At 53.5% G+C, this 10,449-nt stretch overlaps 1 protein-coding gene across 1 annotated transcript; it reads right to left on the bottom strand.

Moving 5' to 3' along the window:
- Positions 1-252: 252 nt before the first annotated feature.
- Positions 253-6,680, bottom strand: OTOP3 (otopetrin 3). The gene is made up of 7 exons (XM_015880199.2): positions 6,608-6,680; positions 5,552-5,961; positions 4,562-4,698; positions 3,968-4,026; positions 3,285-3,403; positions 2,182-3,110; positions 253-1,540 (listed from the first exon to the last, which is right to left on the bottom strand). Exons 2-7 carry the CDS (start codon positions 5,937-5,939, stop codon positions 1,370-1,372), a joined length of 1,803 nt encoding a protein of 600 aa, XP_015735685.1. The 5' UTR covers positions 5,940-5,961; positions 6,608-6,680; the 3' UTR covers positions 253-1,369.
- Positions 6,681-10,449: the final 3,769 nt, after the last annotated feature.

The raw sequence follows: 10,449 nt of genomic DNA, 5'->3' as shown, positions 1-10,449 counted from the left end.
TCCGATCCAAACCCACGTTGTTTCTGGGGCTGGTTTGCAGGTGATCTGAAGTAAAGACGTGGATGCATTTTGCTGCTTTGGCAGAGGGTAAAGGTTATGAAAGATCTCAACAGCAAAAAATAGATTGACTGTAAACAAGGACCTGCCCTTAAATCTTGTCTGACCTCTGAACGCTCGGTTGACTTTTTGAGGCCACTCTTTGGTCAGTGAAGAGCGGAAAAGAGATTTCACCAGACACACACATAAGTTCTCAATCTGTCTTTATTTTCATTCATCAGAGTCTGTATTGAAGACCTGCAGTATTTAAGCCCCATTGCTCTCCTGTGTGCTTTCCAAGCAGGCATCACCTGCAGAGTGCATAGAGCTGTTGGTCAGACACCACATAACTGTAATCCTCTGTGTGGACATTGTGAAATGCTTGTGGGTGTGCGAAGCAGCTGTGGGGTTGAGTGTTGGGGTGGAGAAGGTTTGCAGGAGGTTTGGCCGTGGGTGCTGTGGGTCTTCCTTGAAATGGCTCTGTGTGTGAGGGTGGGACCTTTGCTAGTGCACACTGGTGAGAGCATTGTAAGTAGCATCAAGTAAAGATCAGATGTGGCTTCCTTACTTGAGACTGAGAGAGCCTGAAAGGGGAAATAGTGTTTGTTCTCACTGAGGCAAAGTAATGTTATTGCTTCCATTTCCAGCAGTGGGAAGAGAGGCACTGAAATGGTGCAGACCTGCAGGCCTGTCCTCTCTTTGGCACTGAGAGCTGCAGGAGTGTGATGTTCCAATGCAGCAGAGTCCTACAAGAGCAGCACAAGTCGGTATGCTGGATGTCAGCAATGGGAACAAGCAGAATCAACCTGTGCTGGCCATTAGAGTGACTACCAGCACCACGATCTGTTTGGAAATGACATGTATAGAGTGTACATATGGTTCATTGGTGAATGATTGTGGGTGTGCTTTTAGGGCCTTTCTGTGCTGCGGGGTGGTGGCAAGCAGCACTGAGGCTGTGGTGGTCCTTGTCCGCATTTAGACCTTATGTGCAGTGCAGGTCAGCCCTCGCTGCTCTTGCTTTCTTTTATCTGGGAGATTTCAGAAGCAGCTGGTAAAGTTCCACTTTTTATGCAGCATCCACTGGCAGATACTGAGAAGTACCAGCGAGATTCTGCAAAGCAGTAATGCAGCCTGTTAATGAGTTTTCATTCTGTTCTCTCTGGAGGAAAAAAGCAGCAACACAAAACCTCCTCCTTTTCTTTGGAAGCTCATGGAGATGTTGTGCAAGAAGTCAAAGCAGAAGCCAGAGAGGAAAAGCTGAACAGCTTCCACGTGCACAGCTGCTGCTTCCTGCCTCTTTGTTCAGCCCCGTTTCACCGCAGCCTCGTCTGGCTCAGGCTGACACGTAGACCTCCAGGAGCCCCCCGACGCAGTGCATGCGGTAGAAGACGCTCAGTGGGAGGCCAAAGTTCACGATGGCAAACCAGGTGGAGTAGCCATAAAATGACTTCTGCAGCCCATTCTCAAACACGGGGTGAGCCCCAAACGTGGGCATGATCCACAGCTACAGAGGGGTAAGGGAAAAACAACGGCACACATCAGGGGATGGCAGACTGTCATTTTGCACTGCTATCGCAGCGCTGGCTCAAGGAACTGTAGGAATATTGCAAGAGAATCGGAGAGAAGAGCAGGAAAGTTGTGCTGCTGAATCTGTGCTACAAGTGTAACAGAGTTAAACTCTTGGGAACCCAGCACTGACCTCGCTCTGCCCCAGGCAGTCTCGTCTTTGCACACAATTTCACTTGGCCAATTGTTTTCCCTTTCTTAAAGCTGCAATGAAAACTGATGTTGATTGAAAGTTTGCTTTATCGAGTGAGTTCCAGTACTGGAGACCTGCTTACAAGGACCCTCCCCCAGCTATTCCATGGAGCACCCTGAGTGAGTCTGACAACTCCCTGGCTTCTAAGGATGTACTGGCTGCCTCCTGCCTTTCCCTGGAAGCGTTGCCATGTTTCAGGTAAAAGAGGGAGCCTGGAATTCCGGGAGTGGAGCGTTAACAAAGCAGCCTTGTCTGAGCTGCCCAGAAGGCTGAATCCTGGTGGACAAAGCTTTCCTGATCAGAATGGCGGCCCTAAGAAAGGTGCAGGTCTGTCTCGGTACCACAAGTCAGCAAAGCTGTGATGTAGCAAAGAAAGCAATACTTACTATGATGTTGCAAAGAACCAAGAAGAAGGAGATCTCCTTTAATGCTTTCCTCTTCCAACTCAGGTGAGAGTAAGTGTGAATGTAGGACAAGGAAACTCTCCGGAACTCCTGCCCGAGCTCCAGCACACTCACTCTCCTCTGGTCTTGGGCTTCACGGTTGTGCTCCTCACTCAGTTCATCCTCCTTGCTGGGAGAGGTCTGTGAGTGCTCCTGGTTGCTGCTTGGTGTGGTCACCCCTTCACCAGGCAGCTCTGGGACTGTGGAAAGCTGCCCAGCGTGTGCTGTGTGCTGGGCCTCTGCTGCTACAAATGGCTGCCGCTGGAGCCCGTCAATAATGAATATGTTTTGGGTGATGTACTGAAAGATGAGGAGGACAGAATAGGACAGAATGAGGCTGTTCAGCATGTCCCTGGGGTTGGTGGCCACAATGGCGACAATGGAGAAGTAGGACATGGCAATTTGGCCGAGGGCTGCTCCCATCAGCAGGATCACATCCAGGCTGCGGGTTGGGTTCTTCAACGTGTCCAGCTCCCTTTTTTCCAAGGTGTGGATGATTGTCCCAATAACTGCAACCACACACATCAGGGGCAGGAGCACAATGTAGTAGGAATAATACAACACGAAGACCTGGTAGTTGGGGGCTGAGCCCGTGGCCTGGATCTGGTACATCATGAAGACACAGATCCCAATGATTACGGCAGCAGCACCCAGCAGTGGCCCGAAGACCACTCCCTGGAGCTTGAACTTGGGCTTGACGTGAGCCATGTGGTGGTGGCTGATGCGTCGCCCCACGTTCTTCCACATGACGTACAGCACAGAGCAGCAGATGAGGCAGTACTCAGTGTTGAAGGGATAGAGCAGGATGTAGCCCTTCTGGAAGACTTTGCACGTGGTTGTGTTTGGGCACGTGCATGTGTCCGTCTCATTGCCTGGATGTAAGGAGAGGAAGGCAGCTATTAGGGGGGAGATGGTCAACATCCGATAATGGGGGAGCCTCGGGATTCTGAGGAGCTGCTCGTCCTGTTTGAATCCCTGTGACTGAGGACTGCTGAGCCCACTGCGTCAGCCAAACATGAGCAGGGGTGTGGGGAAAGGAGCCTTGCCTGCCAGGCGCTGCTCCACCTCTCGCAGCTGGGATTCGATCTCCATGTGGATGGAGTCATTGGTCACCGCCAGGAGCCAGAGCAGAAGGTTGGTGGCGATGGTCAGCATCAGCCCACACCTGGAGGAGCAGAAAGATGCTTTTATAGCCCTGCCTGTGGAGATGGTTTATGACCTGACTGTGTGCCCACCTGCCTTGGAGTGCCGCCCTTTGCTTCTTGCTTTCACATGCAAGGATGTGCACAAACCTTGTGCTTTTGGCTCTGCTCTGTGTATGGGCAGTGGTGTATGGCTTTCCTGTTTGTGGAGGAGCAGAGCAAGCTCACTGATGACACCAGCCTGGACCTGGGTGCAGCTGTGGGAAGGAAGGCTGGGGCATCTCTTGGTGATGGGAGCAGGGAGACCACCCCCATGGAGGAGTCATTTCCTGAGTGGTGGGAGGGTATTTGGGAACAAGAGAGAGAAGTGAGCTTTGTAGCAGTTGAGGGTGAGTGCAAAGCGAAGGGGAGAGCTGGAGTGGATGGAAGGAGGACGAGTCCAGTCTGATCATAGCCTGGTTCTTGTTTGTGCCCTCTGGGTGAGGGCAGGTGAAGGTCTAGCAGAGATGAGGAGGATAACAAACAGAAAGAAAGAGCTTCTCTCTAGAGAAGCAGAAAGTTGGGGTTTTTTTTTCCCCTTTTCGTACCTGGTGAGGTTGTGCTGAACTTGAATGCAGTCCTTAGAGTGATGCCATAGGAAAAATGCCTGCAGATCAACAACAAGCACAGCATGAGTGGGGTGCAGCCGGCAGTGCTGTGTGCAGGGGCATGGAGAGGCAGCACAGAGCCATGTGGCTGCCTGGCAGGACGTGTTGTGTGCCTGAGCAGCACTGGCACGTGCGCTGCCATCCTTAAGCGGCTCCAGCACGTGTGTGCCTGCACCCATGGCACATGGAGGTGGGAATTCTGCCTGTGAGATGCTCCTGCACACAAAGGGTTTTGGTGGGGATGTATCTGCATGCAGGGAGGCAGGTGCAAAGACATTCCTGGGGAGTTTCCTCTTTTCTCTCCCCGTTTTGCTGCTGCAAACAAAATAATCTGGGTCCTGCAGTGTGTCACAGAGCCGGGGTGACATCTTTCCACATCTTTTTGTCTCTCCATCTGGCACATCAGGTGTTCACATGGTGATATTGAAACGGTCTTTGCTACTTCAGTGCCTATGAGAACACTTGGTGTGCACTCACTTTCCTGAGCATCCTTGCTTCCCTCACCCCAGCAATAGAACAGAGAACGTGCATTACCTGGGTGGCAACAAACAGGATTTCAATGCTGGGGAACACGATTTCAACCTTGGATTTGCAGTTGATTTGAATGACGCTGTAGCCGATCTGAAAGACGTTGAGGAGGATGCTGAAAGTGCCGAACAGCAGCAGTGACCCTGGGTGAACAGCAAAGCAGCAGTGAGTGAACAGGGATGAGTCCGTGGAGCATCCGAGGGTGGATGGGGAGCGAGGACTCCCGGATCTGAGCAGGGCTGCTGTCTGCATGGAGGCCTCCTGATTTTGAGAAAGGGCAGCCTGGCTGCTGAGCCTGGTGATGTGCTCTGCCTGGTGTGAGGTGCTGGGACAATGCAAGGTGTTTCTGTGCTTGGACAGCAGGTGGGAGCAGTTTTTAGCCTTTTCTGTGCACTCTGGAGTGAAGGAGGTAAGTGGATGCAGGTGATTGTTTCTACCTTCTGAATACCCTGGTGTGAACGTGAGGTTGAGGCTCTGCATCACTCCCCTGCAGAGGTTGGGACCCTCCTGCTGCTCCCCCATCCCCCCTCTGACTCTGCATGAGGTCCTTAGGCAGCTTTCAGCTTTCTTCACTTCTCCACACCTAATTATCAAGGCTTGCACTAACTGGAATCTTCCTCTTAGACAGACACAGGGTTGTTTAGAAAAGTGGCATCTCACAAAGTGTGAGAAAGCTTCCATGGAAGCTGGTGTCACACTGGAACATGACTCACAGGGCAGAAACCTGGAGGGCAGCGCAGGGCTGCAGGGCTCGGATGCTGAGCACAGCTTTGAGAAGGGACCAAAGCGTGGGGCTGCCCAGGAGGATGGAGAACAGCTGAGTTCAGGGCTCTCCTGGCTGCTCTGCTTCCTCCCAGTGGCTCCAGCTCTGCCCTGGTAAAGCCCTGACTCCTCCTGTGGCTTCACACTCTTAGTGGCAAGGAAAGAACTTCTGTATTTTCCAAGTGCTGGGAGGAAAGGGGAAGGCATGGGATGATGAACTAAAGCAGGATTTACCCCTAATCCACACTGGCCCAGCGTGGGTGTCCCGGTAGAGCACGGCGTGCGGCTGCCGGCTGGTGCCCAGCAGGTAGTAGATAATCCAGATCAGACACAAGACCTTGAGGATGGACAGCAGGATCCAGACATCTGCCAGCGTGATGGCCACGTGGTTGAAAATCATACTGCTGATGAAGGCGCTGCCCAGAAACACCACGTTCAGGGCCAGCAGCCCCGAGAAGAGCTGCCCCGATTTCTGAGCCTGCCTGTCCCTCTGCTGCAGGGAGCAGTGCCGGTACAGCCACGACTTCTCGTAGTGGATCGTGGAGGTGCCTGGCAGGGCCGAGGCTGACCTGCTGTTACAGTGGTGGCAAGGCTTTTGCTTGGAAGCTTTGTTGCCTGACATGGCTGGGCTGCCTGTGGGTCACCTGCAGCAGAGAGGGGTTAAAGGGGAAGGAAGGTTACACAGGGAGTTGGGTGAGCAGGAGAGTAGATGGGGTTTGGTATTTGGGGACAGAGTCATTGTAGGGTAGCAGGAAAAAGGTCGTGTTGCCAAAAGATGTAGATAGACACAGCTGTTAAAATGGGTATTTGATGTCTGCCCCACCAGCACTGGGAGCTGCTGGGACCAGAGGCGCCAAGTTTCCCATCCTCACCTTTCTCACCTCCACGCACAGCCCCACGTTCAAGTTTCCTTCTCTCTGTTGCTCCAAGATTTATAGGTAGGAATGAAGAGCAAGCTCAGACCTGCTTTAAAATTCAGAGCTGTTTGGTTCTGGTTGGAGGGGCCAACCTCCTCCTTGTGCTTATGGGCTCTTTGTATGGCTGCAGAAGTCATGACAGAGCTGACGAGGGGCTCTCCCCTCTCCTACCCTGCTCTAGGGGCACAGAGTGAGCAGAGAGCCCAGGGTGTCAGGAGAACCAGAAGGGAGAACATCCTGGTGGTCCCAGTGCCCAGGCGATGCTGTGCATGGCAGCTGCTTGCTGCGGCCCCGTACCCTAAAATCTTCTCTGCTGTGAGCAGCCAGTTGTCCTTACCTCCCAATTGTCCTTTTACCTCCCAGCCATCCTTACCTCCCAGCCGTGCTGCTGCGATGCTCTGTGCCTCTCCTGCCGGGCTGAGGTGCCGGCAGCGCTGCTCCCCGCTCAGTGTGGCCTCTGCTCTGAGCCCATTGATTTTCTTTTTCCACCTTGTTTACTTTGGATCTATTATTGTCATTACATTAATTAGTCAGCAAGACGCTCTTGTCTTTGACAAGGGCAACCAATGGGGAACGGCTCCTTTATGCACCTGCTGGGTTGCCCCATGCCAGCAGCCCTGGCACAGGATGTGCCAACTGGTAAAACCACAAGCCGCTGTGACTAATTCATGCCATGGCTTGAGCAAGTTCAAGGCTAATCTCGTGTGAGCCTTGTTCTGGGATGGGAGCACTTAGCTTTGGCTAACATCCACTCACCATCCCCACTCCTTTGTTTCCAGGCAGTTCTGAAGGTTTTTCTCCAGTGAGCCACTACTTTGTGTCCTTACCCATGGCAAAGATACCCCAACTGCTCCAAAAGACAAAGCTCATCGTCCAGCCGAAGTGTGGGGACTGCTCCAATCTGAGCATTTTTGGCAGAGCGGCTTCGGGAGGGATGGCTCTGAGCTGTAAGTGCTGACTTCAGAACCAGACCCTCACATACAGACCCTGTGGGCTCAGCTCTGGGTCCAAGCTGTGCCGTCCCTGTTTCCCCTCATATTGCATGGCAAACTGATTTCTGCCTTGGGATTTGTGGTGAGCTGATCGCTCTGGTTGTGTGGCTCCAAACAGGGTTTGGCATTTCTGACTGAGCCCGGCACAATGTGAGGAGAGGGGCTGCCTGTGTCCCAGGATGAGCCACCAGCAGCACTGCGGCTCCTGCGGCTGCCAAACACGTGAGCTGGGAGGTGAGAGCTGGGAAAAGCTTCCGAGAGCCCAACAGCGGGTGGAGTGGGTGGGGAACACGGGTTATCGTGCGTCGGGATGTGACGAAAGGGATGGAAAACAAGAGCAAATGGGGCCCACTTCTTCTAGGTGAGAACGCCCAGCGTGTGCCGGAGCAGCCGCTGTGGCTCAGCTGTGCCGGTAAAGCGGTGCTGCTTAATGCCTGACCCAACCCTCGGCTCTGGGATGCTGTATCTGATGCAGCATTTTGCGACTCCCTGTGGGAAGATGCTCCAAAGTGTCAGCAGCTCCATCCTGCTGGGAGGAGCACGGAAGTGCTGCTCTGCTGCTCCCTGGGCACCATCGGGCTGTCCAGGGCTGCAGGCTGCTTTTGTGATTATCACTGGGGGCTTTGTAGGGAATTGGGATCACCCAGGAGCTGTTTGCTGGGCGCTCTGTTGAGCAGAGCTGATGACTTGCATGTGAGGCATTAGCAAATCTGGCTGTTTTTCAGCCTAAGTTGAGTTGAACTGGGAAGTGGAAGCCAGGAGTCCGTATCCTGGGGTGAGGAAGACTGGCTGAAATCAGAGGTTCTTCCATTAAAGAAGGGCCCAAACAAACACCGGTGCTGGGCGTGTGCCCATGGTTTTCTCTAACAGGGCTGTGCATCAGGGCTACAAAGAGCTGCACTTAAAGCCTGACGTGTCTTCTGGCTTTGGAGCTCAGTTAGACTCAGAGATGTGGGTCCCTGGGGGGGCAATCAGAACTTCATGCTGAACAACGGTGGTGACAGAGTGAGAGGCAGCGGGTCAAGGTGAGCCAAGGGAGGTTCAGCTGAGGTGTCAGGAAACGTTTCTTGGAAAGAGCAGCAACGTGGCGGCATGTGGAGGGGGGAGAGCTCTGAGGGTGCTGGGCACAGCAGGGATGTGGGCAGTGGGGGGGGAGGTGGGGTGGCCATAAAGGGTTCTTCCAACCCAGATGATTCTGTGGTTCTCAGAATGGCAGATGTTTAAGGTGTATTGATCCAAGTTTAACCAAGAGATGCGATTGTTACATAGGCAGGAGTGGGGCTGAATGGAAAAGGATGAGTTGAGCTGACTGGGTCAGTCCCAGGCAGTTCCAATCACTGTGTGGGAGCAGCTGCCTTTACTGGGAAGCTGAGGGCAAACAGCTGAATGCTATCAGCGAAGTTTGCCCCTGTGCTATCAACAAGGTGCTTATTATTGGTGTTATCTGTGCGCTTAGCACTAACAGCATCCAGGCCGGGCCAAGCGGATCTGTAAACAGGAGCCAAGGAGGAAGGAGGTTGGTGCCCAGCGGCTGTGTTTGCCCAAGGGCTTTCTGAGGAATGCTGCGAGCCTTGCGGCTCCCGGCAGCCCACACCCTTCCTCCTTTCCCTCTGCTGATAATCATGACAGTGACGTCTCCTGTGGGGCTGGTGGGTGAGCGCCCACTGGGTCACGGTCAGAGCTGGGCAGGTTGAGCCCATGAGGCTCTGTGCTGGCGATGCTCAGCTCTGCATTCTCCTCATGTGTTTCATGCATCTCCCCATGGAATTCGGGTGCTCCTGGTGGGAGATTCAGCAGGGCAGGACCCCTGCAGAGTGCTGTCCCAGCCCTGCCCAGGCCCCGCTGTGCTCCTGCTGCAGGGCTGAGCCCCACCGTGTGCTGCAGCCCCATCATCACCCCCTGCCCTGGGACTTCTGGCCGCATCCACTTCCAGCTCCACACGGACAGCAATGATTAACTTGGATTCCTCCCCTGTCTCTGACACGCCTCAGAGCAAATCACCCCGATAAACTTCTTTTTCCCCTAACAAAACAAAACGCACCCTCAAATAACAGATGATTAAGAAGCAGAGGAGGGGATGGAAAGCTATGGCAGCACTGGGATGATGACTCAGGTCGTGTCCCATGGCCTTTCCTGTGACCTTCCCTGCTCTTTTTGGAGCAGAGCTTTTTGATTTCCTGCTCCTTGCTGCCTCTCATGCAGGCCCTGCACTGACCCCGGGCTGCTGGGTTTGTGTTGGTGGGTTCAGCTCCCACTGAACTCACACAACACGAGAACCCCTTTGCAGCCCTTTGCTTTCCTGCAGCTCTTCAGTTTTCCCACTGTGCTTGTGGGAGGTATTTCCCCTGAGCAGTGTGGGATAAAGCAGAGTAAGGGTGTATGTAGGAGTGATGTCAGTGCACCATGTGTGTCTCATTCCTGCCATAACCCATGGCTCTGGCAGCCAAAATTGAGAGGGTTTTGTTTTAGGAAAGGTAATGTTTCTGAGCAGAGATTTTATCTTTACCAGGTCGATGCTGATACGAGAGCCAGTCTGCAGGGCTGGGAGGGGCAGTGGAGGGAAGGACCCACCTGAGGAGCCGCATCCAGGCAGTCCCTGGGCATGGAAGTTGGAAAAGCACTCAGCTCAATGCCAGGTATGGCAATCTGTTCTATTTTGTATTTTCTCTGGCAGATGCACACACACACCGGTAAGAAAAGGCTCAATCTCTGCCATCTCTGGAGCACTCTTTATTCGAACACGAACTGTGGGTGTGTTGGGGTGCAGGCAAAGCACAGCTGTGCCCTTTGGGCACACACCTCTCTGGGCAGTGTGGGCAGCCCTCAGCTCTGCCTGGGCTCCGTGCAGTGCAGTGAGCCCATTCCTACTGCCTGCAGCCTTGGGTTGGGAACAGGAACCATAGAACAGGGTCTGCCCGAGGTCCTTTCCATCCCAACCCGTTCTGTGATGCCATGGTCCATAGAGAGCTGCAGGCACCCAGAGGTGCGTGCTGGGGCTGTGTGTGCGCCCCAAAGCCCCCAAGGCTGGCAGTGCATTGCAGTGCATTGCATTCCTACCTTGAGGCTGCAGGAGCTGGAGGGGGAGGCTGTAGCTTTGGGATGATTTCTGCCCTGTGGGGCACAGAGGGAACCCTCCAGGAGTTGAGCACTACAGTGAAAATCAATAAATAATTTTGTGTACAAAAAGGTTCAGCTATTTAAAAAAAAAAAAAATCTATTAAAA

Source organism: Coturnix japonica, chromosome 18 (assembly GCF_001577835.2).
Source record: "Coturnix japonica isolate 7356 chromosome 18, Coturnix japonica 2.1, whole genome shotgun sequence".
NCBI classification, from domain to species: domain Eukaryota; kingdom Metazoa; phylum Chordata; class Aves; order Galliformes; family Phasianidae; genus Coturnix; species Coturnix japonica.
This window is presented reverse-complemented; position numbering and strand designations above follow the sequence as displayed.

Bases quoted from the DNA above. Each gene is read 5' to 3' on its own strand.
- OTOP3 (XM_015880199.2), bottom strand. From the start codon at position 5,939: ATGTCAGGCAACAAAGCTTCCAAGCAAAAGCCTTGCCACCACTGTAAC. The intron at 3,404-3,967 runs GTACGAAAAGGG...CTGCTCCTCCAG, and splicing joins GTTCAGCACAACCTCACCAG to GTGTGGGCTGATGCTGACCA. The intron at 1,541-2,181 runs GTAAGTATTGCT...ACCCCTCTGTAG, and splicing joins TGGTTCTTTGCAACATCATA to CTGTGGATCATGCCCACGTT.